Consider the following 26,168-nt stretch of genomic DNA (forward strand, 5'->3'; position numbering starts at 1 on the left):
AAAACATCTTTTAAAAACATCCACAGAAACAAAAGTCAATACAACCAACAATTATACTGTGCTCATTAATAAGAATGTGATGTATGAACACAAATAACTGTGTACACTTCTAAATATACTTAGAGCTCAAAAACAAATCCAGTCTGGGGGATAAATCAAACAGAAGTTTCAAATGAGATTCGTAAATCTTGGGAGGAAGAGAATGTTTATGTATATATTCATCCTGTTAAGGTACACACACATACATAAAGTGTGGTTAATGAAAAAGACTCGTCCCTACCCCAGGAGAAAGAGGTGATCTGGTGTGTGCTCAAGATAGTGCCAGGGGCCTTTACCAGCTCTTGAAATGCACTACTGGAACGACAGGCAAGACTTCCCAGACTGTACGACTTCATTTAAATGCCAAGAGACTTCTCTCTGGCCTGACCTTCTGTTTGCCATTGGGAGAAGACTATTCACAATTCCAAAGGCCTCTGGCTTGGCTAGCGATGAAGTGCCGAAGCTACACATCCATTTGGATGAGGCACAGAAACATAAAGGAGCCATGCCCTGGCTTCCTTCCACACTCCTGTCAGAAGAGCTTTCCACCTACAGCTCCGTTCCAAACAGGCCGACTAGCGAGCAAGCTGTCTCCTTGCCTCCACCCCTTATATTGTTGATCAGCTGTTCAGCATTTTACATTCTATCGCACCCGAACATGAGCAAGAGTCAAGAATACATATCCCACCTTCTTTATCACAACTGGGGTCTTTGCTGTATCAGTAAGGCTGTTTCTCACCAATGCTCATGAGCAAGAATACCCCAAATCAGTTTTCCTTGTAAATCTTTCCAGCAGGCAGACAGACTTGGTGTCACAGTTTTACAACACCTGTGTAAGAGACAGGTATCCTCGTTGCACACCATTTTCCTTCCCTCCCCGCTGTTCCTCCCTTGCAAGAAGCAACAGGGACTGTGACAGAAAGATTGGCCAGCCACTTGATCTAGAAATCACTGGGAATACCTGTGTAGTAAAATCTGCACTAAGTACACATCCAAAAGAATGAGATGAATATGTAAAAGAGGATGTACTTCATTACTTTTAGGGAGAGGCATCTCTGTGAAGGTGGATTACACCAAATATTTTCCTACACTTGCTGTGCAAGCAGGATTTTGGCAGGCACTCAGAACAAGAGAACGTGCTGGCATACATTCAGTATGTGATATAAACCTCACCTACATTTACCTGCCGAAAAGGCAAGGAGTCACCTAGGTGAGTCTGCTAGCTTCCTTCTGCAGCCAGAGCAGAGAAACAGACATCCACAGAGGGTAATTTATTCCACTTGCCTGCCTACCCTAAGTATCCCATCTCCGGCTGGGCTGGAGCCCTCTCTCTCAAACCCAAGAGAGCCCAGAGGATCGGCTTAGGTTGGACACCCAGTGGAATCTGGTCCAGTCTAAAATTAAATCGCCTACCTAGGGTCTAAAATTAAATCGCCTACCTAGCTGAGAAAACAGAAAGTGTACTTACTGCCATAAAGATTTTTTTAAAGATTTGTTGTAAAGATTTTTTATTCCTTTTAATGTTGAAGGAGCTGTCTGAACATGCTTGCAAATATGAAGGAGATTCACACTGATATAAGCAAAAAAAAGAAATAACTAAATTTTAAAAATAGCCTTACATAATTTTCATCCAGCAAAGGTAACTAAGGCTACATATGTAAGCAATACTAATACTGACTATGTCTCAGTTGCATCTCAGCACTGACACATATGTCCCAGATGGATGTTACATAATGTTTTTGGAAAAATACACGTTTTCCAGTGATTTCTGAAAGTAGAACTGGGTGTGCTGTTATAGCCTACTCCAGAAAGAACACTGTGTGTCCTACACACACTGCAATGAAACGTATTCCAAAGTGCCATGCAAAATGTCACCTTATCTCACTTAAAGTTATTCCATCTAGTAATATCAGAGAAATTATGACAATATGTTGTTCTACATGAAAGTACATGACAGCGCTATTTGTGAGACCTGGCAGCTGCCACTCTTGGCAGAGCAGATGGCAGTGATAAAAACACAATGCAGGGAACAGGTTGATAAAGACATATCCGTCATTACACTTTCACTGTACAATTACACTCAACTCCAAGATACAATCGAAATGCATGGCTGTGTCACTCTCCAGCAGGAAGACCTCGCTTAGCTGAGGAAAATAACTCTTGTATAATAATTAATTCTGTACATATTATTAATCAGAATCATTCATCTCCTGTCCACAAGAGCGGAAAAAGCAGCCAGAAACGACATCCAAAATCTTTAAATTCTTATGCACTCATACTTTTGTTCTTGCAGAGGGAGACACAACCATTCATCCATCCCATGTAATGGAAAATCAGAGTCAGCCACGATAACAAACACTCTCACAGCAACCATCGGTTCACGCTTCCGCCCAAGGACAGAGGGCACATCACTGCCTGTCTTCACTCCTTTTCCCTCTTGGGGGGGGACGGGGGACTCTGTGTGTTAAATGTGTCTGTTGCTGGTGGAAAGCACCAGCCGCCCACCCCTGGGAGCAGGAATGCTCCAGGTACCCTGAGGCTGACACGCAGGGCAGCAGCACCAGCCTCCCCCCTGTCCCGCCCCGGCAGAGAGGGGCCCGGCCGCGGTGACGCCACTGCCATGACCCGAAGAGGCGCCTGCCACCCAGGCCAGCCCTCGGAGCACCCTCCTGACGCGGGAGGCAGCCCCACGGCCACAGTCAGCAGTCACCACGAGCTGTGGGGAGGCCTCGCTGGACACCTTCTCCCGCGCTGCAGTGACGAGCCTACACGTGCTGGTTTGGCTTAGGCCAACCACTGGAAATACGGGTTCAGAGAACCAGGATGCTAAACCATACTGACAGCCTGCTAATGCCATCAAGACAGTTGGGTACAGTAAGGCTTTATTTTTAAATAGGCAGGCTAATAAAATCAACTAGAACTTTAAATTCTAATGAAAATCTGTTAGCTTTTGTAACAGAGAATCTAGACCTGGGGCACAAACATAAAATGTATATAACGCATATATAATGTTTACCTGAATATATGATGTCCAGCCACGATTCTTTATGAATGTCGATTCCATCCTTGCTTATTAAGTAACCTTGAGTAATTAACCTCGTGGCAGCTTTGATATGTCTGTAAAATAAACAGTAAGAGTGTTTTTAGCACTATATATGTTCTTACAAGATGTTAGTGGAAACCACTTGTATTTTCCCAGACAAAAAAAATTAATATCTAACAACACAATAATTAATGATATGCAATGTAAGACTAATGTACCAATAATTAATGTGACAAAATATAACATGGCCGACACAACCAATAGATACAGCTAAATGCATGTATAATTGGAATAGTTAGGCATAAAGATTAGCAGGTTTTAAACCTTTGTACAGTCAGAGAAAGAGTCGCTTTCCTAGGAAAACAGTGCTCATATCTGTCACTCACTTTGCTTCTACTAGAACAAAAGATAGTAAGCCTGATAATACCCTGTTACGATAATCTACTTGAAATTCAAATGCGAGAATGGCTGCACAATTACTTTTGAATCTTGTGGGGTTCACTGCAAGGACACATTGTATCCTGATACAATTTCAAAAATTTGAGTTAGTTTAAGAAACAAATAATTTTAAAAATGGCATCTACCTAGTTTGTTTTATGTAGCAGCATACAAGCCTAATGAAGAGGGCAGAGCTGACAAGAGATGAAACCCCAGAAGCCAGTTATAAATTATCAGATGTTTCTCAGCCACCCCGTCTCGCTCCTGCAGCACTCACAACCTGGCACTTACATGGAAGCTGGCAACACTGACCTTAAACACAACTGCCTGTACTGACACACGCAGGGGATTAATCCTATAATGGTTTGAGAAGTGGAGAAGGTAATTTATAACAGCAGCCTGACAGCCCCTAACTCCAACTAACAACTACAATTATTATTCATCATAAAAATACCTGGTGGTTAAAAAGGTGGCTGCAAACCCCCGTCTCTGGCAGGTCCGCTCCACTCCTCATGCCCTGAACCAAATTGGCTTCATCTTGCAGACTGTTTTTGAACTTTTATGCATTCCACTTGCAAAGGCATCATGAAATTCTGATCTGTGCTCACCTGATGTGACTACAGAGTCCTTTTCTTGAATAGCCCACTACAGGTACACTACACTGCCTTTCCTTTCTACAAACAACTGGCCAAGTAACACCATTTAGAGGCTCGTGTGTTTTAGGGTCCCACCTTTACACACTATAGAGACACAATTTATGCCAACCTAATGGCAACATGGAGTGTAAGCCTAATAAGATGTATATAAAATTAATATTTCTGAAGATACAGGATTTATAAAATAATGTGACAACCATCAAAATGTTATGAAATGTTATGAAAGTTTCAAGGTAACTTCCATAGATGCACCTTGGTTTATCATCTTCTTTACAAAATGGGAAGGAAATATAACAAGAACATAAATTTTTCATCTGTTGTCATAAATTTGTTTTTATTTAAGAGCAACTGCAGTAACTCTGAAGAGCACAATGTAAGTTCCAGCTTAGGAAACCATCACTGCCGAAAGTCACAGTGGAAGGAAACATGAATTCTCAGGACGGGCTTTCCCCACCAAGGTGCAACAGCCACTCCAGGCCCGGCCTCATCAGCGGCCAGGGTCAGGGCAGAGTCCCACAGAACATGTCCTCCAGGACTCTTCCGCAGAACACAGGTAGGAGGAAAGAGAGCACCCCTGTAACTCCAGAGCACCAGGCTGCCGGGGGGACACGGAGCTCCTGAGGAGCTGAGCAGCAGCCTGAGCTCCCGAGGGCACGGAAGAGCTTTGGCGCTGCTGCCGTGCTCCAGCAGCGATTGCCCAAGAAATGACTTGGTGTAAGAACACACTAAGAGCACCTGAAAGGACCCGCGTCACAGCACACCTGGATTTGAGACAAGGGGATCCAACAGCTCAGTCTCCTCACGCTCCGATCCCTTTCTGCCCGTTCTCCTGCTACCCCAGAGGGGTGGCTGGCGGGGGGGCTGCGTGCCACTGCTGGCTCTGGCCAGACCCAGGGCGCGCTCTGGCTCACTGTGTGGGACGCGGCGGTGTGGAGGGCTTCATCCTCAAAAAAAACTCCACGCAAAGGCAGCCCGCCTGACACTACCCTGCCCATTAGCAGTGCAAGTAATTTACACGTCCCTATTTGGGTTTATATATTTGGGGCATCTGTTTAGTTTTTATTACTCCTGGCCTTGGCTTCCACGCTCCTTCACAGATCAAATAACTGCTTTCCCTATTTGCTAATTCCAACAGCTGGTTATTACTCACCAGGCTCCAGCTATACTCGCCTGGGGAAGAATCATAAATAAATGTGTACAAGCAAGCAGATGTTATCATTTTAAAAACTGATCCACCTAGTAAAAATGTCCTACTTAGGACTCAAGCGGTGAATCACTGAGCATGTGTCTTGATGTCATTTTAATAAAATCCAAAATCAATCGCAGGTCTTTGTTCATTAATTCAAATTAGTAAATGAGGGAAGTGTTATAAAAGAGAATATGACTACAAATAAATAATTAAAATTCTGAACAGGTCAAACACTGCTCTTTCCAATGAAGACAAAGGCAAGATAAGATAGAGAGTTTTGGTGGGCTTTTTTAATGTATTTGATGTAACTAATCACTTTTCCACCAGTGGCAGACAAGGTAACATCATGTAACCGCAGGTCCTGGAATCTATGACTGTAAACTGAAGAGAGAAATACAGATGGTTTATCAGACTTTATTATCTCTCTTAATGGTGTGCCTGTTTATTTGGGGTTTTTTAAATAGGTAATTTCTTTCTGAATGTCAGTGCTAGGAGAAAGTGAGCTGCCTGGAGCATATTTTAAAAAGACACAGAATGTATAAGAGAACAAAAAGTGCTTTACAGACCATACACAGGAAGCAGCAGGGAAAAAATCTTGGTACCAACTTTCCCTCCATGTTTTAAAGGGGACATCGTCCTGCAAGGTTAGGCAATTTGCCTTCTGCAACCTTTAAAAAATTTACTTCTCATGAAAACAGCACAAGTTTCAGTGATTGTGGTGTAATCCCCAGAGAAAGAGAACTCTTTCACATCAATTTACACAGGTTACACAGATGACAATAATCTTTGTTCATTGGCACCAGGAACTAAATTATCTCTTGTTGACTTAAAATGGAAATGTCTAGCACTGAAGCCATCCACTTCTTCAGTCAGACAGCTCACAGAAAACCTATCTGCATTACTTTACAGACATTTCAAAGCTGGTACGCGTGTACTGCAAGGTTAATGACCCTGATAGCAAAACTTCCCAATTCAGCTTTTGCAAATCTGTTGGGTTTTTTTTCCAATAAAGACAATTTCATCTAAATTGCTAAGATGCAGTATGACATTACGGGCTCCCAGACTAAAGACCAAGCACACTACAAGACAACTTAATACACACCTGAAAACATGTCTTCATTATCTTAGCAGATATGCAGCTCAGCCCATATTGACACTACATCAGCATTCAAACCGCTGTACCAAAATATGAGTGACTAGAAAGAACTGTCTTCCAGTGCATGCTCAGAGAGAAACACTGAACCTCCCTGATACTCAAAACCTAAAATCTACTCCCAACTGGTTCAGCATCTACAGTAAAACTGATAAAATTCATCATGGTCTTAATGCCCCACCACTGTGCCAGAGATTACATGTTTAGAACTTGGTGTTATTTAAAATACCAGAAAGAAAATCCAAATCTTCAAAACTTAATTTGTGAAAGTATTCCTAATATTTAAACTAGGAAAACTACAATTTGGTGATAATTGTATTAACCAACATAAAGGAGAATAAAAGTTAATATAAATGACAATAAAAATGGGACAGTCCATAAGCACAAGACTCGCAACACTTGCAGGCATCATAAATTACAAATATTGAGCACAAGGTCTAACAAGAATTTTTCCTTGCCAGATAAATACTTTCTCCTATAGCAGCATATATTAACATTTAGCAATCAAGGAGGAGAAAATTCTAAATGAAGGTGCTAAAATCACACAGTCACAGGGCGAATTTAAGATGCCAAGAGAAAGGCAGTCAGAAGACAGAGGATAGATCGGGCAGCATGATAAGCCAGTGCAGCAAGTCTGAAGTGTGACAGAGGAGGAGGGAACCATTCAAACAACACAGCTGGGGAACGGGATAGAGGAGCGTCACAAGCAGCAGCAGCAGCCACGAGAGGACTCAAATCAACTCTCTTTTTTCAAAAGCACCAGTGACTGAGCACGGGACAAAGGAGAATGAGTGCTCTCTCAGTATGAAAGGTGATGATTTTAACTTTTTCTGTAAGATTTTGCATCAAGTCTGAAGATTTCAACCCCAGACATGCAACACTTTCTCATGAGTTACAAATTCCTCATTTCTTGTTATGTTGCTTTAGATTTGGTTCCTGACATTAAGATATTCCTCAGAGTTGGTGAATTTTAAGAAAAATAATATTTTGTTTGCAGCCAAGTACTGAGAACACACTCAGAACATGTTATCAGAGCAAGCTGGGGCTGAAAGATGCCATGCAGAGTGTTAGAAGATTAAGGTGCATATTCCATACGCATTAAGTGTGCAGCATCATCCACCAGCAGGACCTTGCCTCAGAGCAGCGTTCATCCCAGACGCTTCTGGGCCCCTCTCAGGCTACTCAGACTGGCATCTCAAGTCTCAGACAGCTTTTCTTTGTAATACTTAAGACTAACATTGACTAGAGTAACTCCTGTCTTCCGGGAGTCATCTGCGTGTTAATAGCTGTCCCGCTCCTGGAACAGAGACATTTCCAAAGTGGAAACAGCACTCTTTTTCATCCCACCACTAGATGATTAACACATAAGCTACAGCAGAAAGCAAGCTACGCTGGATATATACGTTAACCTTAAACGCAAACAGCTGTGTCAATCACAGAGTTACTAAATTCCAGCAGACTCAGTGGTCTAGAACCCACATGACAGCCACTACGCAGAGTGAGTTTCGGTGATACCGCACTGCTCACGGAGACCTGGGCTAGTGTCAGAGCCTTTAACCTGGCAAAACCCAGGAATGCCACCGACAGGAAGGGCTCTACTTCCTCCACCCGCCTAAACCCCTGTCGGCCCCCTCTTCACATCTGTGAAAGCACAGAGTGACTTGATGAACCAGGTGATGAGACTGAGCTGCGCTAAAACTAACCTGAGGAAGTAAGTATTTTTTAATCTAGAAGAGGTTTCCATTCCGGTTCGTTATGCGGTTGCACGAAGACCTGTAGCAGCCCAAGGGCACAAACACAAGAAAGACCCCCCAGCGGCGGCCCGCGGCAGCCGGGAACCGCGCAGCTCGGAAAACGAGCTCTGAGAATCGCCGACGAGAGCAGCGACCAGCGCAGCCCAGGCATCAAACCACGGAGCATCGCGCGGCAGAGGCTGCGCCACGCCGGGGGGCTCTGCCGGTGTATCGCGCAGCTGGAAACCAGAGACACGCACATACTGCTGCCTGTTCAGGGAGTTGCTCACAGCTCGGGTGGGTCTGTGTTGGACACAGATCAGGGATTTTTAAGTCTCGGAACTTGGTGATAATTACTGCAGTGGCAGATGAACTTCAGAGACGTGGGAGTGAGCACAACTGGCTTTTCCATTCACAAGCGTAAGCACTGATGTTTGTTCAGGGTTGTGAGTGTTGAGCTTCAGACACCCCCATTCAGGAGTGAGTAGTATCATTGTGCTGCTTGTGTAATGGAAGCAACAAAGCCAACGTTTCCCATACTGAGAATCAAATATTTGTGGGATAAAGCTCATGATTCCTTAGAAAAGGGAAAAAACCCACTTGCGCTTACTTTAAGCAGTTGCTTTCATTCCACAGCCAACAGTAAAATCAACATTGACTGAACACACTTGTTATTTCAGAGGGGCTTTATTCTTTTTTGAGGGAAGGTACTCCACTGCTTAACTTCAGACACTTAAAAAGATTACCTACTTCATGTAGTTAATATAATTGTCAGTGGAGGGGTGTATATCACCTGTCAGAGTCATTCCTCTGACTTAAGCCGGAATGGATATTACTGGCACCTGTGTACAGAGTTTGTCATGACAGGGCATTGACCTGCTGTTAATGATAAAAAGATACAACATTTTATTTAGCAAACATGGCAGCAGGCAGCAAAAAGATTAGCCGTCCCTAGATAAGAGAGAATAACACCATAAATCTCCTTAAGTCTTAAGGAAACAATAGTCAACTGAGGTAAACAAGGTTTTAAACCCAACCAAAACAGGCATTTGTAGCATAATACACACAGAGACTCGACTACTTGTTTCCTTGCTGCTCGCATCCTTTATCTGCTGCCTTTTGTCTCTGGTTGGGTGGCTTTAGAGAGAGGAAACTCATGGCAGTAGAGTTTTATTACTCTTAACAGATCAACTTTGACTGATTGCCTTATATTCAGACCTAGTAAGAAGAGCAGTATAAACGGGTAATGGAACTTTCTTTATTTCAGTGTGGACTATTTTTATCAAGTCGCAGGGTGCCGCACAGTCCCCGTGGAATTGGGTACCCGATACACAGATGAGGAATGGTCCCAGAAGCTCATGACTGTTGGTGACTTCATCGACCAGTATATTGTGAATGAGGTCTGTTACTCTTAATTTTTTTCGTCTCCAAATAAGCGGTGTGTTACTGGTACAGAATTTCTGCTTGGAACAAACATGCTTAGAGGTGATGTCAAGGAAGGGGGTATGCTGTAAGCACAACTCTGAATTAAAAGGGCTGACATTTTGAGACTACAAATAGTCTTCGCAACAATAGCTAGGTTTGATTTTTGTGTATAATCAAATGCCCAGCAGCTGAAATTTGGTGAATAGATGGATACCTTCTGCAGCAAAAGCCTGAATGGTGGAGTCTAAGGACACGGGATCCTCGGCCAGCAGTTTTGTTTCTCTTGGTTATTAAACTGTTTAGTGAGATCTTGGATCAAGATCCAAATTCATGTGCCACCAGGCAAAAAACCAAAGAGTTGATTAGCAACTGAAGGTCTGTGTGCTTTCAGAGCTGAGGATCTGAAGCCCTCATTTCTCTTTACTAGCTGCCTGGCAGGAGGGACCACGTGCTGCTGAGGTGGGTCTGTGGGGCAGAGGGGGGGGCTCGAGTCAGGGTGAGATGAGCTGTCATGGGGATTGACAACACAACTGTTGAGACACCGCAGGATTGTGGCTGGGCTTCTCCCAGGAGCTCCAGCTGGACAATTTGTTGATTGTGGGGGTATATCCATGCTCTTACAGTTTCAGTGTAGCCGTAAGTTACTGTTTCAGAAGACTGTTACACTAGTCAGCTGTTGAAACAGTTCTAGTACTCTGAAATAGAACGTTGGGAATGGATGTTACTTGTAAGTAAATGAACTGACTGAGAAGTCTTACCCTGTGTGTCTCTATACATTTTTTTCTTTCTCTGCTGTAATTTCAGAACGGTGTAGGATACCTTGCCCAGCACCAGCTTTTTGATCAGGTAAAACTGAAGGAGTGTTTTTATCTTTCTGCAGTCAAGTGTTCCCTCTGTAGCACAGGTCATCTCTGAGGATGTCAACTCTAATAGAGGGAAGGGCATACAGAGCATTCACAGGATTTCTTAAGTTTCTGTTCCCACAATTTGAAGGAGCAGAGGGATGAGTTTGTTCCATTTGGCTGAAAGGTGTGGAAACAAAACCCTTTCAGAGGTGAAGACATTCAGTCTTAGTGCTGTTTCAGTACGATGTATCATGTACTGTCAGGGATGTCTCCTGGACAGCAGTATTTCTCCCAAGAACATGTAAGTTAGGGAAGAGATTTGCACAGGAAACAGCCTTCAGTGGTGATATTGTTCATGGTAATCTGAAACGTCTTTTCAGTTAACCAGAGATTAGGTTGGTGGGAGATGCAAAAAGGAATCTCAGAGAAGCAAGTTGAGTGTGTAAAAGATCAGCTGCTCCTTTTCCATGAACAGCAAACCTACTTATTCTTGTGGGTTCCTCTGGTTTCTGCTAAAGCAAAGGGTCCCTGAAGAATGAGAAACCCATTTCTTTCTCCCACCTCTCCTTCCAAAAGAACCTGTTTGCCAAGACAGAAAGTGTGAGGACATTTCCTGCAGATTCCTAGAGTGCAGCTACCTCTCTCCTGCCTGTGCTAGACAAGCAGGTCATTTGTTTCCTTTGTGTCAAGCCTTGTTCCTCTGTTCTATGAATTACATACTTCGTCAAGTCAGCACATGCCCTTTTTAATGTTTATTTCTTTATGGGAGTAGATCCCAGAATTGAAAGAGGATATCAGTATCCCTGACTACTGCTGCCTGGGGGAAGGGGAGGAAGATCACATCACCATTAACGCTTGGTTTGGTCCAGAAGGCACTATCTCACCTCTTCATCAGGATCCCCAGCAAAATTTTTTAGCCCAGGTTTGTACTTTAATTATCTACACGTGCCATTAACGCTATAGGTAGAAAAATTGCTTACAGCGAGTAAGTGCTAGAGACAAGGTTAGTGGACAACTTGTTGAACGACTGACAGATAGAGAATATGCAGATGCTGTTGTGCTGTTCTTTTGCATTTGTCACTACTGCAACGTAATACTCAGTGTAATCTTAGAGGCCACGAGAGCTCCTCGCTGAGGTGGCCCATTACTTTTACAGGGCAGGGGTACATGGAGACTCATCCAGCCTTTGGGGAGCGTCCATGTGCTGCCCTCGGGGCAGCAGGCTCTGAGCATCGGGCATCACAGCTTGGGGATGGATCTCAGGGCAGGGGGTTGTTGAGCAGAGAGGAAAAGCAGCTGGGTTAGGACTGGTTTGGTAGCGTGATGCCCCCCAGCGTGCTGTGGTTAGAGTACAGACTTACCGTTAACGTGACAGTGCCAAACAAAGAGGATCATGCCAGGCCCTTGGCCACGTCCCGGGTCCCGGCAGAAGCAGTGCGAACGTCGCCTCGGTGGGTGTCCCGCTAGCACAGGGGTGGCTCTGGCCCTTGTTCCTCCCCACACCTCGGTGTAGCTCAGTGCAGCCCGAATTCCCGTCGTCCTGTGAAGTGCTGCAGTGAGAGAACTGTTGTGATGACGGCGCAGAAAGAAGAGCCAGAGGAGCACGGGGCAGCTCAGCAGTCGCTGTGTGTGGGTACTTCTGCTGCTGGCTCGCTGAGCTGCACTGAGGGCCCACCCTCCTTATCCCCAGTTCTAATCACTTTCTAGCGACGTAGAGCCCAAATAACATTGATTAATTGGGTACCTTAAACCTTGAATTCAGTGTCATTTGGCTAAAGGCATTTTCTGTATTTCAAATTCTTATCTGCTCCAAGGGAGCAGGTACTTGAATTGCAGTAGTTTGATTTAGCTTTTTATATAGCAGTGTCTGTTTATTACTAACAAAGATAACAACGTTACTTGCAGTATGGTTCGTTTTACTGTGAAATGCCAGCTGTGGCCCAGAGTTTCCAGTAATGTGTGGGTTAATGGCAGATGGATGATATCTACTGTCTCATATACAGGTGTTTGGAAGAAAGTATATCCGTCTCTATTCACCACAAGATTCAGAAAACCTGTACCCCCATGAAAGCCAAATTCTTCACAACACTAGTCAGGTAAATAGTTGCCTGAAATTTTAATATCAGTAATGTAACTTTATCAAATCATGTTTGATCAAAGACATTCTACTGATGATTGTTTTGGTTTTTTACAGGTTGATGTGGAAAACCCTGACTTTGACAAGTTTCCCAATTTCCAGAAGGCAGCATTTCAGTCCTGTATTCTGATGCCTGGGCAGGTTCTGTATATTCCAGTTAAATACTGGCACTATGTACAGTCTCTCGATATCAGCTTCTCTGTCAGCTTCTGGTGGTCATAGGTCTGAAGAATGCTTGGACTTAGCACTGTAGTAGGAATTAACAGGCAGAAAAAGGAGCATCTGGCATCTTCTCACAGAATTCTTTTTAAGCATGAGAATGTTCTTCCCTGTCCAGAGGTCAGAAGTGGATTAAAACCAAAAAAACCCCAATGACCTCTCACTTCAGCATGGTGGAGGAAGCTGGCTGGGTAAGTGGAAAGAAGATGCTGCAGCCACTTTACTTCTGTGGGTGTGTGATAGGAGTGCCTCCTGCAGAGCCTCTGTTGGGCCATCGCCCCGTATGTGCCTCTGAGCAGCTCTACATGTGGGCACTGCCAGGACTCTGCTCCCCAACGCACTGAACAGCAGGTCAGGGTTATCTGCTTGGGCTTGGGAACAGTAAAAACTGGACTTAGATGAACAGGGAGGGGTGGTGCTGCCCTAAGCTTCATTAAGTTTAAAAAAAATTAATGTGAAAAAAAAGATACCAGTTAACACCAGGGAAAAGTTACTGGTGTTAAGGCCTAGGAACATAATTGGAGTTAATCCATAGTTTAATTGCAGTTAAATAAACTGAAGCTTAATCATCCTTTGATTAACCATCACCTGAACTGCTGCCTCTGCCTCCTGCAGTGTCACACGTTTCTACCAAGGAAAAGATACACTGCCCTGTCTTTTGCCCTGGCAAGAGCTAGTCCTCTCCAGGTCACTCCTAAGGGGAAAAGCATCCTTACATAAAACTGGAGTGAAGTGCTAGTACTACTTCCAGACATAAGCTGGCATTGCCCCTTCCCAGTTAAGCTGAGAGAATTCTTATTCTTCCCAGTCAAACATTTGCATCCTTCACTGCCAAACATGCAGCAAGTCCCAACCCAAGAATATGGAGAACTGCAATAACAGAACAGCCTCCCAGAAAGCTTTGCAGGCGTAACTCTGAAGGAGAGCAGGTCGGTCAATGATAGTTTTATTATAAGATTCATAAAACTTCAGGAAAAAAGAACTACATTGAATAACACACTGTTACTGAATGAGTACAGTCTGGCTATTCTGCAAGAGTGGGGAACACGGATGTCGGTGGAAGCAGGTTTCCCTGTCCTCAGCGAGCGCTGAGAGTAAAGCTCTTCTCTGCTCTCCACGTTCCGGATGGTGACTGGGAGTCTCTCAGACACGCACCTGGAAAGAAAACAAAAGGAAGGTTAACAAAAAACACAAAAAAAGGATTATATTGTATAACCTCTATATTTTAAAAATGTTTCCTGTTCAGAATGTCCAATTTCCTTGGCTAAATAGAGGAATTCCAAGCAGATTGTGCTCTTAGAAGCTCGGTGTTTCTGGGAGTTTCAGTGTCATGTTGTGTCTGTCCCCCCCAGCCTCGGCCCGCGCAGGACCCACCGGTGACCGTGGGGCTTCCTCCCAGCACGGCAGCACTCGCCCACGTCTGGTACTGCCTGAAACGCAACTGGGGTCAGCAATAACTGACACAGCTACAGTTACAAATAATACAGGCAGTGCCAGTGAGTGTCAGTCCATTCTCTAGTATTATCACACTCGACTTTTGTTAAAATAGCTTGCTCAGTACCTGGAATGTCACAGGACCAGGTGGTGTTACACTGTGGACAGCGTGGTTCAGTCTGAGCTTTAAAGTACTTTCTGACACATGGTAAATGCATTCCAGTTCCACAGGATTCACATACTTGGCTCTGAAATCAGAAGTGTTGATTAAAAAAAGATCTTTCTAACCTGTCCTTCAGTTTAATACAAAGTTGTTTCAAAAGGCAGCAAACACGCAGTGCCTACTCCAGAGAACGCTTCACATGGTAGTTGGCAGATACTTGAAAGTCAAGGCTGGTAAGTGATGGAAGGAGATATTTTCCTGGAGACTAGGAAATACTATTTCCCTATATGGACAGAATTTAGCTTGAAAAACGATGAGCTATTTGGGTGCAATAAAGGAGACCAACTAGGATGGAAAAAGTGGCATGGAAGCACGTTAGATGGGAGTACAAGAAGGTGCAGGGTCAAGGAGCAAGAGGATGCTGTGGCTGCAGAACAGGAGTTCAGGCTGTAACAACCTAGGCAAGGCTAAACTGGTAACGTGGAGCTGTCGCAGTACAGTGCTGTAGGTGCTCTCCACAAGCATACGTGGTCATTCTGGAGACCCAGGCACGAGTAATTCCTGAACCAGACTCCCAGGGCCAAAGATGAGTGTGTCACATGAGGACTGCTGGCTTTAAGGTCCAAAGACAAGACAGCGAACACTTGACTGTTGGCCTGTTCAAGGGTAAGGTATCTGCCTCTAGCCTGCTGGCTTTGGAAAGCAAGATGGCACAGTAATGTTCCTCACGGGGTGAGCTCACTGTCTCCCAGTTTATACTGGGGGATATACCACTCCAAGTTTTTTTTCTAAAGACAAGATAAAATACCTACGCTGAAAAAAAAAAAAAAAAAAATGAGCACCATTTCCAAATTACAAGAGCAGAATTTTCCAGTGCCTGCCTAGTCCTTGGGCAGGTATCAGACACTTCAGCTGTGACCATGGAAGCACTCGAGGAGGTGCTGCTGTGGTAAAACCGACGTTACCTGCACAGCCAGGGTGTGACAGATGTTGCACTTCCTCGCCGTGTCTGGATAGTTGGTGAGAATGTACTGTTCCATCTCCATTATGCAGCGAGTATGCAGAGTATATTCTCCATTTCTCTAGGAAAACAAGTGGTGAAATGAATGTATTTTAATTCCTTTTACCTGTTTTGACTTTCTAACCACCTGCTCACGAGCATTTGACATCCACCTCTTTCTGCCATTGTGAAGCTAACATGCTGACACCGATATAATGCAAAGCTAAAATACTGCTGAAGTAGCATGGTTTGTTTAGAGGATCAGAATTAAGATCTGACACATTTAACAGATCTAGTCTGTGGAAGGTTCAGATGAGCAAGCATGCTCTCCTTAACAGAGACGTGCAGTCTAAGGACCCTCCATTTGCACATTAGTGGAAATTCTGCTGGCTTTCAGCAAATCTAAGCATTTACTGCTTGAGATATCTTTGAAAGTCTCTGCTAAATCACCCTAACATCAGTAAATGTGTGGCAGCAGGTTTCAATCTGTGATGCAAAGAATCCAGGAGAGGGACTGAGCTCTCACTTGCCTTGGCAAGCACCCACAGTGTCCACACGGTCACTGATCTCACTTCCTCCCTTGTGAAGTAAAAGAGATTTTAAAACGTGCACAACGGCACCTTCTGGTACAGGAATTTTCAACATGTTTGGCCTTGCTGCTTTTCAGCATGTTCTAAATGTAACTGCCAGCACCCACTGCCCTGGGAGCTCCCCCAACTCTTGTCCAGGTCACACAGGTACGAAAAGCTGAGCCGCCTTGTCCCGAACAGACCTACCCAGGGGCCGCTTCCTTGTAAAAGCATTACCCTTCTCTGGAAAAAAACACTGGAGCGGCAATAAGCACAGTCCCACAAAACCGTTTCTGCCATCATTAAAGAACAGCTCCGAACCATCACATCCATAAAGAAGAAAATAGCTGGAACTATGGAAATACAAACACTGGAAAAAATATAGCAGTTACCTCAGAAAGCCACTTATTCTCCACAAAAACTTTCAGCATTTGTTCTGCTTCCTTTTTCTTCATTTTCTTTGTCTTAAGTTGGTCAGCCAAGTTTAAAATATCTGTAGAAGAGGCAAAGCCATTTTCTGATAACATGATTAGGTCCATCTATGGAAAGAAACATTTTCAACTATTAACAAAACCCATGCAGTCAAACACACCTTACAGTAATGTGCAGCTTTTTTAGCATCCACACATGAGAGACACCACAGTATATGGTTTGAGACAGAACTGTAAAACAGAGGCCAAAAGCTGAAACAGTTGCTGTTGACAGTTTTAATCGTCGTCAAGAAAACTTTTTCCACAAACAGAACTGTACAGCACTATCTACGTGAAGCTGCATTCAGGGACCCTGGACCGTACACAGGGGTGAGTTTTATCTGCTCTTTGTCAAAGTTTTTCTGAGGAAAAATTTCTCACTACTAAAGTTTGTCCACTCTGGAGTAGTTAGTACAGCTGAACTACCTGGCGCTTGAAGGTTGTAGCAGCATTACCAGTCTTCAGAGAATCTCTGACTGGGAGCGTTCCTGCTGCTCATTATCCCAGAGCAGGGTGCTGGTTTCATGCCAGTAGTTAATGAGTGCCACAACAGGGCCAGCGCCACGCTGCCAAGGCAGCTGTAAAGGTGCTTCACGAGTAACGGGGGAGGGCAGGGAAATCCTGGGTGCTATCCACGTAGATTAGACTTTTGCAGCTGTCACAGAATAGTCAGTACACCTCTCTTCCCAGTTTATACAGAAAATTTTATTTGAATGAGTGAAAAAAAAAAATCTTAGAAGTCTAGTGGCTGGAGAAGTAAAGTCCTCAAAGTTCAAGACACTATGAGAACAGTTCACTCAAACACAAGATACACAGCTCTGATCACAACTCACATTATTGGTTGTTGATGAGAAATTAGACACTGAATGTCCTGGAATCTCAGCCCAATAGTTCTGTTTGGAACTTTAAAAAATTCTCAGTGTTTTTTCTTGTTCAGAAAGCAGAATTCTGACTATTAGACACAGAATTAATTGGCTAAGCAATGACAATAGACAAAGGTTTCTATTCAAATCAGGAAATCTGACTTGTGTGTTATTAGCATTAAAATCTAATGTGTGGACTACTGAAGCCAGTGAAAAACCCAACAATCACAACTGAAAATCCTGAAGAAATGTGTTTGACAAAAAGCAGATCTGTCAGGTCACTGACTCCAAGGAGCACCCCCGTGGCTGATTTCAGGGGACTGTTGACAGGGATTCACTCGTTACCTGCACATACTCCCATCCCTGCCCCCCAGTGTGATCTGGGATAAACTGAGGTGAGGCAGTAACTGGTTCCTGAACCACATCTCCATTCGTTTCCTTCTCCAGTCATTTTAAGATGGTACCTTCACAAATAATGTGATTCAGTAACTAATAACTGACATACTTACTGTTTTTTTGAACAATTCTAATTCATTTTCTGCATAGTCAGATGCCAGTTTAGTTATTTCAGTTTCTGCCAAATTCACCTACAAAAAAAACCCCAAACTTAAACTGAAATTAAAGTGCCTTTATATTTCTACACCATAAATTGTAAAAGATCCTCTGGCATAACAAATACATCATCTTACAATTAACAGAAACATCATTTCTTTTAAGGGGTGAAAGAGGCTGTTCTTACAGATGGCCCCTGGGTCCGGCCTTCCAGCCACGTGCCCTCCACAGCAGCCTCTGCCCAGCCCAAGCTCTTCAACCACCCAACCTCCGCGTGACAGAACGAATACAGGAAAGTTCTGTAGAGCAGAACTAATACATTGCACCAGGAGACTGCTGGACAGCAGCAGTGACTGTGGTAACATGCACATTTTTGTTTCAGTGTGAGAAATAATTAGACATTTCATATTCTTATTGCACATGCTACTGCTACTTATTAATAGCTCAACTTAACTGGCAGAATGGCCCAGAAAGGTTAAAAGCAGCAGCTCATGTTCGAATACCTCCTGTATGGTCTTTTGAAATTACTGTATAACCGTCCCTCTCCGACATGCACACTGCAGAGCACCTAGGAAAGCTTTTCATAGGCCATTCCTTGGCAACCTTTATGCTAGGTTGATTTTTGAGTAAGAGGAAAAGAAAACCAATGTTGGAGGGCTCTCCATGGTTTAAAAAGTCATCTTGGGGAAAAAAAAGTATCCTGTGAAAAAGAAATCCCACTTCAGCACTGAAGCAACATCTCTGCTAGATCACCGAGCTGGTGCTGCAGCCCTCGCTGCCGCGCTCCCTCCCTGCTCACCCAGGGCGTCGCCTCCCTGTTCCCCAGCAGCTGCCCGCGGGACCAGGCACATCCTCACCAGGGCGTAGTGTGCTCTGCCGTCCCCCTCCGACATGCCTTTCCGGATCTGCATAAACAACGGCTGGAGATGGCTGTTAATAGTGGTGATGAAATGATCCAGTTTATCATGTGCGTAGTAGACTGAAAATAAATAAGAAAAAGCCCACCAGACAGATCTTTTTATGGTTTATCTGCTCAAACATTTTTTTCCTAGGTAAAAGCTAAAAGTTAGTGGGGCAGAATTCAAACAGGCCTGTTACACTCAGCAGACGTATCGTTTTCTTGTGCTGCTGACTGCCAAGGCTTCAGAGCAGCTCAGGTCCTTGACAGAGGTCAGAGGGAGAGTCCGGACATCCTGCCACGCTCTTTGGAACCCACCACTTCATCCATTAATTACAGTGAAATGAACTAAGCTGAACAGAAAATAAAACATGGCCAGGAAAATTACTGTACGCAACCCAAAAATATACTTGCTTTCTTTCATTTACACACTAGGGATTCCTTGTTTCTGTTTCACAAATTAATGGCATGTAAGTGATCAAGTTATGTACCAGAAAGCTTAAAATTCTACTGTTGTAGAAATACGGGTAGTATCTCATGTCATGTCCTACAAACAAACTGACTATGAGCACAAGTCCTGTCCTGGCAGTAATGCAGATGGACTCCAAGCACTCTGTAGAAGCACGTGCTGTGGCTTTTGCCTGCAGCAGCACCAGCGCCAGCCCACAAGCGCTCCCACCCACAACACCGTGTCAGTGCCAACTCCTGCTGACTTCAGCAGGCTGGGGTTTAAAAAACAGAGTTAACAGAAGAATGATGATGTCTCAAAAATACTACTAGTTATCACTAACTTCACACTGTTCTCAGTTATAAGAGTCAACCACTTGTGTTACAGCACCAGACAAAGGTCACTCCCAAAACCCCACTAGGTAGTGTAGTGCAACGCAAAAACATCCGTCAGAGGATGCTCCTGCCCAGAAAATTCATGATTCTGATCTGTCAGACTCTTTAAGCGAAGAAAACCAACACAGAGCAAGAACAATAATCATATTAAAGCAAGTGTAGTTTTGTCAAATCATCATGTCACCTGCCTGGTGCCTGTCAGCTGCTTCTTGTAGCATACTGCAACACAACCTAGAGCAAAACCCATCAGCCCACAGAGGAGCTCAGGGAGGGAAAATACTGTTAAATGGTGCGGATGGATTCTCACCCATGAACTCCAGTAAGGACTCGCAGCCACGAATTCAGTTTTACAGTGTGACCACCAAGCCACCGAGTGATGACTAACACCTACACTGCCACAACACTGGTCCAGTACAACTTGAGACAGGCACACCCAGTCTTTTTTTCAGTCTTAACCCAGGAAGTATTGAATTTTGACACAAGGGACATAGTTTTTGTTACCAAAACATCCAAATGAGTAATTGATAAGCTTCTCTCCATTTTATCTCCTTCAATCCATCTACAAGGCATCTGATATGCAGCAAAAAATATTTAGCAGAAAATACAACCTGCATTACATGGGACACAACAGATTACTTGGTTCTGACCTTAAATTCTATGGGTAAGTAGATACAAGTGCTGAGTAAAACCAGAAGAGTCCCTGTAGCGTGGGCAGTGTGGTGACAAGATACAAGAGCACTACCCAGCCTAGCAAGAGCGTGGCTTCCACAACCAGCGACAGGAGGTGAGATGGGAGAGCACAGCTTTCCACCAGACAACCCCACCTCATCCTCACCAAAACATTTCCCCAGCTTTCGTTCTCCTGCCACACGTAAGCAGCCGCTGCAGTACAGTGAAAGCGTTCGGGGTGGCGCCGCGGAGGGACGACGGGATCCCGCTGCCCGTACCCACACTCACCTCCCCGGTCCCTGCAATATTCTTCATTGTCTACACAAAAATGCCTAGTCCGAGGAGCCAAGAGCCATGTTTTCTTTTTCTAGTTTTGCCATATTTAATGCACTATAAAGCAAAATATCAAAACAACAGTACAGTGGGTTCCTCTGTTGTTTTGCAATGCAAACGCTTCTCTGATAAAACAGATGGTTATCTGCAAAAAAGATAAGAAAAATTCCCCTAAGCCCTAGCTGAACTTTGCAGACAATATAAAAGCATAATGAGCACCCTGGGTCACTCACAGGAGCAGCTGCTGGGGCTTTTCCTAGAATACTAAGTACTAAAAGGCCTGAGAAACATGTAAAGCAAAAATGCCTGTCAATTCTGTGAATCCCTCTTTCTCAAGTATCATTAATTCAGTGGGTCTTTCCACAGGCAAGCACGAAATGTATTATGCTTAAGAAAGTGGTATGGCTGTAGACTAAAGTTGACACTTACAGGTATTTTCTTCCAAGTTCGGCCACCAAGGCAGTTAAATAAAATACAAAACATAGTCAGAAGCCAATCTGATACAATCCCCAATACACTCCTTCTTTATATCCAAACAGGCAGGAAAAAAGTAGTTTTCTCTCATTCTTCCATTTTCCTAAACATCCTTTCATATATGGACTGTATCAGCCATTTTTCTAATGAACTTCACTGTAATTTAACACACAGTTACATTTTATAATTTTATAAATATTACCTAATATCATCCTTCAATAAATACAGCCATTGGTTTGAAAGGCAACCTGATTTTGTCCCTCCAAATTATTCTTAAGTTCATCAAAAATAAAGCAAAATATAATATATCTGTGTTTTCTGTTAACCTTCTGGCCTTGAAGGATGTGGCAAAGAAAACTCTTGTGAATGACCATCCAGTGAAAAAAAATTTAAAAGTTATGCTATTACAGAGAGAAATGTGTTTTCCAGGTGAGAGGGACCATCTTTCCAGCTGTACTGTTCAGAGTAGTGTAAACCCGGAGCTTCAGTTACTGAAGAACTTCAGCTGGCTTGGAGGACAGCAGGAAAAATAACTACAAACTCTCCTATCGTTACTGTTTCCTGATTTCAGGCTGAGGTTAGTGTCAGATAATATTCTGTGCATCCTCCCACAGCCAGTGCCCGGTAAGGGGACCCCACAGGCAGCTTGGACACCGGGCTCCCTGGACTAGGCAGGGGAGGAGTCAGCCTGCCCCCGCGGGGCACACAGCCACCCCGAGAGGGTGCCCAGAGTGCCCGGCGCCCCAGCCCCAAGGCCAGAGCTCTGCCAGGCGGCTCTCAGCGTGCCCTCCGGTCCTGTTGTAACTGGAGAACCCGTAACACAGTGCGGACAGAAACAGCACTCCTCGAGGGATTCCAGGAAAAACGCAGTAGCAGTTATAATAACCTCCGCCACAGGCCTGCAGCCTGCACCCTGACTGGAGCGAGTGCCTTCCCGCAGCCCACGCAGCGCTTCAGCAGACGTCTGGGCCTTCTCCTCCAGAGCAGAGTTTAGCACAGACACTCATCGGCTCCAGGAAGCACACAGGTGACTGATACACAAAAAAATAAGAAGGTGTCTCATGGCCAGAAGGCTCAGGGCTTTGACATACACCAGAACAAGAGAATGTGCTGAACACCAGGAGGGACAGTTTTCAGATCGTTGCTCAGAGGCTGCACAGGCTGGTTACTGTATGAATTCACCTGACACACCTTAGTTATCCTTCTGTATTTAAGGAAACCAACGTCCTAGGTAGGAGACAGCCCTGCTACATAACGCTTACAACCTGCAGGAGAAAAGGAAGGAATTCAAAGCAGCTAGTTTTAGTAACATTAGCTTTGATCTGATTTGAAAATTATTGTTCAGATTGCACTAAACAGTCTTCAGATGTACTTGAAAAAACTGCATCAAAATCAGAACTTCATCTAGAAACAGTCCAGTCAAGCTGAGTTTCCTCATAAAAATGCTCTTACCATGATCTCATAAATTCTGATATCGTTAACTTTGCCCCTAACAAGGATGAGTTTGTCAAATTGCTGGTTCTTTTGTTCATAAAACAAATGTGGGGCCAAGTGTTCCATTCAATGAATCAAGTTCAACACCCTGTTGCCTCCCAACGTGACAAAAAGCTTTCCTAGGTAGAGCATTTGATAAAACAGTGACAGTTCAAACTCCTACACAGTATCTGTAATTTCACAAACTTTTCCATTGCACATCAACTGTCACTACGCAGAAAAAAGATGAAGTTCTTGGTAGGCAGCAGTTGCAATGGAGCCATTTTTTTCTAAATCCTTCTATTAAACAAACCTTCCTAAAGAACAACTGTCAGCTCTTACTGCAGCACAGCTCACTGATCCTGCACACTGACAACACCATCTAGCTGTAAAGCTTTTTTTCTTAAGGTTCTCTGTTCTTAACACACAACAAACTCATTACAGCTGTGCTGCTGGTTTAGGCCACCTCTAGCATTTATTCAAGCAACATTATTTTTCCACATTTCCATATTTTTAGTCAGAAATTTGGACAGGTGCTGAAACAAGCTCTCTTGGCTCGGGAGAGTTTGAAAACTTGTGAAGTCTGTTTGAATTCTAAAGAAAACACGTAGTGAGCACGGTCGCCCGGACGGGACGAGAGGGAGCTCAGCACAGGCCGGGCACACCCATGACTACAGGCTCTGCTCCTGCGGCGAGCACAGCCAGCGGCGGCTGTGCCGGTACCGCCGGGCCCAGCCACCAGCAAGAGCTGTCCCAGCTCTCAGCCTCACAGGTAGCCTGAGCCGACTAAACCTCCCAAAAAACTGCGAAGGCTTTTATTTTTAAAGTCATAAATACTAGAGAACCAGAAAATAACTTGAGACTATTCAGTGCATATTCATCTCAGAATGTGTAATGTAAACAAATGTAAACATCTGCTGGTGTTATCTGCCTCTCAACAGTAATGGCTGAAAGTCACTAATTTCAACAGCGTCTGTGTATTTGCTTTTGAAAGGCACTTCTTGTTCTTACACATTTCCTTTTCATTTTTTTTTCATAAATAAGGAAAAGATGAAATTGAAGAATTTCATTCTTTCACTATCCTCTGGGAACCAGCAACGGACACATCTAATACCTACTGATAATTAGTGCTAAACATGTTACAGCTTTACTTCTGTTTGTGCCCAGCACATTTTCAAAATCAGTGAAGATGCAACAGAGATCTCTGATCTCTAAGCAGATCTCTGAAAAAAATCCTTATCGAGCTGATTACACATTTCTGCACTATTCAAGTTTGAATGTGAACTTCAAACAGATCTGATCGTATACAACCAAATGTGCCATAAAACTCAGCTTGGGATCACATATATTAAAACTAAACATGTAATTGTCAGACATGACAGATTTACTCAAGATGGGTAACACCATACACTTCATACGATATTCCAAAGGAAACCTTTCCAAACAAGTATGAAGGGAAACAATCTAGAAATTTCAGTGTCAAAAACAGATTTTTTAAAAAATATCTAACCTACAAAAAACATCTTTTCTAAAATAAAAAGTGCTCTGTATGAGACTGACCTGATTAAAACTTAAGTTTCCTCACTGCTGTGTTATTTGATTTTTTTAGGAAAGAGAGAGCTCACATCATTAAAGTTTTTTAACTTTTTTTGGATGGTGTATGCTTTTCAGAAATCTACTTATTTGTAAAATGCATCAGGAAAAAAACATGTTTCTTCAATCTCCCAACATACCTTTATGTATTTCACAGCAGCACTTGTGAAGCTTCCTGGCCTCTGATCCTTCCATTATCCCATGAGACATAAGGACCTGCAAGAACCGTCGATGAGCATCTGTCATCTGAGCTGCCATGGCGATACCCCACCGGGCTCCAAACGCTGCAAGAGGTGCAAGCTGGGATTAATGCACATGTTCATGCAGATTAAAAATATACAGTCCAAGCACAGAGAGGATGCCAATTAAACCCTCCAACATTGAATCAGGGGAAAAAAGCAGATCCCCCACGTTGTCCTCAGAATACAGATGGTGAGTGACACCGAGGTTCTAGGAGAAGGATGCAAAACAAAGTCCAACAACTTTTAGCTACAGAATAAAACAATGCAGGTGTTGTGCTGTCTGTGCAAGAGCCAGCAGAAACCTCCCACGGCTTTGTGTAAGGTGCTTCTGCCTACTGCATGTCCTAATAACTTGTCTAATTAGAGCGGAACTGACTTTGGACAGAAAACCCTCCTCTAAAAGTGCTGAAGAACATCAGAGCTAAATAAAAGCATCTCAGGGAATTCCTTGACTGGAGAACAGCCAAATCAGCGTCGGTAGTTCACAGAAAAAAGAAGCTTCCAGACTCCTCCCAGGAAAAGGGCCAAAGGACGGACCAAGCGGAGGACCCGCCGCTGTGCGCCGGGATTTCTGCATCTTGCATTCCCCGGCACACGGACGGTCTCTGAGCAGCCGCGCCGAGCCGCTGACAGCGCCCCGGGGGACCGAAAGCGGGGACGCGGCCTTGCAGACTGATCTGCAGTTGGTCGAACTACGTGACAGTACTGCGTCCCTTCTAGGCCCAAAGGCCGTGGTGTTGTGCCCTTTGCTGACTTCTGTCATCTCAATATGTAAATATGTTGGAATGCGGAAACTTCAGTTTAAGTCATAAATAAAACCTGACCAGTTTCAAGTTTTCTAAAGAGGAGCCACGTGCTCGTTTTGAGAGGCTGTTTTTGTATTTATGAGGAGCCGTTTACTCAGATGTGCCCTGTCCCTCTCCAGAAACACAGATGCCGTTTGAATGTTGCTGTGTAAGATATTAGGGGTAGGCATCCCAAACTGCATGAAGGAATTTGTGGGGTGAGGATGACAACAAAATATTAGTGAAATTACTCATTTTAAAAGAATGAAGAATGTCTTTCTCCCTTAAATCTGTCATTCTGAAATTCCTGCTTTAGTGACTATAGGATGCTGCAGGAAATCCTGTGTGGGTAAGCAATAGCGTGTGTATTGTGCCCTGCAAGACAGAGAATGGGACAGAACCTCCCCACTAAAGAATCTGTAATCCAAGGATCTGGGCATGGAGTGGAGTCTCTGCCTGCCCAGCGCTGTCCGCGGTGGCCTCGGCAGGAGGAGGGAACACGAGCACAGTGGTGTGGGAACGGTTTGCTGTTCCGTTTAGGCAGCACAGAGTGGGAACTATTGAATTTTATCTTTTGGCCCTTCCTTGACCAAAGTTGCCATCCTTAATTACTGGAACTTCTAAATATCTTCCAGTCTCCCCTTCCATCTAAACCTCCTCCCTGATGTACTAGACAGGACTCTCCTCAGTTCCAAATTCCTGTGAAAACCTACTTTGTCAGACACCCACGCTCTCCAGCACATGCCTGCGTTGTGCAGCTGCCTCCAGCAGTCCTGTTGCGTGTCAAAGAACAGGTATTGCCATCTGTTCCTGTAAGTCTGCTATTTTGTGTAGGCGCTTAGGAAAAAAAGAAAAACAAACATTAAAAGCAGCAATAAAAAAGATAGAAATTACTCCCTAACTTCTTTTCAAATTTTTTGATGAAGTTTT

At 43.9% G+C, this 26,168-nt stretch overlaps 2 protein-coding genes and 1 long non-coding RNA gene across 4 annotated transcripts in view; 1 reads left to right on the forward strand and 2 right to left on the reverse strand.

Moving 5' to 3' along the window:
* The window catches only part of LOC113485930, a 30,489-nt gene extending 22,160 nt beyond the window's left edge, over positions 1 to 8,329 (reverse strand). The window contains exons 1-2 of the long non-coding RNA XR_003399498.1: positions 8,222 to 8,329; positions 3,056 to 3,156 (exon numbers count right to left, since the gene is read on the reverse strand). This is a non-coding gene — a long non-coding RNA (uncharacterized LOC113485930). The remainder of the gene's footprint in view (positions 1 to 3,055; positions 3,157 to 8,221) is intronic.
* Positions 8,330 to 8,890: 561 nt separating this feature from the next.
* Positions 8,891 to 13,615, forward strand: KDM8 (lysine demethylase 8). The gene is made up of 5 exons (XM_026859390.1): positions 8,891 to 9,651; positions 10,481 to 10,522; positions 11,294 to 11,443; positions 12,525 to 12,617; positions 12,716 to 13,615. The coding sequence occupies exons 1-5, from the start codon at positions 9,610 to 9,612 to the stop codon at positions 12,878 to 12,880; spliced, it is 492 nt and encodes a 163-aa protein (XP_026715191.1). The 5' UTR covers positions 8,891 to 9,609; the 3' UTR covers positions 12,881 to 13,615.
* A 5-nt stretch (positions 13,616 to 13,620) lies between these two features.
* On the reverse strand, positions 13,621 to 24,510 carry NSMCE1 (NSE1 homolog, SMC5-SMC6 complex component). 2 transcript variants are annotated; one of them, XM_026859388.1, is made up of 7 exons: positions 24,352 to 24,510; positions 18,786 to 18,907; positions 17,886 to 17,963; positions 16,436 to 16,582; positions 15,440 to 15,556; positions 14,439 to 14,559; positions 13,621 to 14,032 (listed from the first exon to the last, which is right to left on the reverse strand). In XM_026859388.1, exons 1-7 carry the CDS (start codon positions 24,467 to 24,469, stop codon positions 13,956 to 13,958), a joined length of 780 nt encoding a protein of 259 aa, XP_026715189.1. In that variant the 5' UTR covers positions 24,470 to 24,510; the 3' UTR covers positions 13,621 to 13,955. The 2 variants fall into 2 exon arrangements, with proteins under 2 accessions (XP_026715189.1, XP_026715190.1); XM_026859389.1 differs by having other exon boundaries at positions 13,621 to 14,025; positions 14,432 to 14,559.
* Between the last annotated feature and the right edge of the window lie 1,658 nt (positions 24,511 to 26,168).

The sequence above is a fragment of the Athene cunicularia genome (genome assembly GCF_003259725.1).
Source record: "Athene cunicularia isolate RWA chromosome 14 unlocalized genomic scaffold, athCun1 chr14_part2, whole genome shotgun sequence".
Classification (NCBI taxonomy): Eukaryota; Metazoa; Chordata; class Aves; order Strigiformes; family Strigidae; genus Athene; species Athene cunicularia.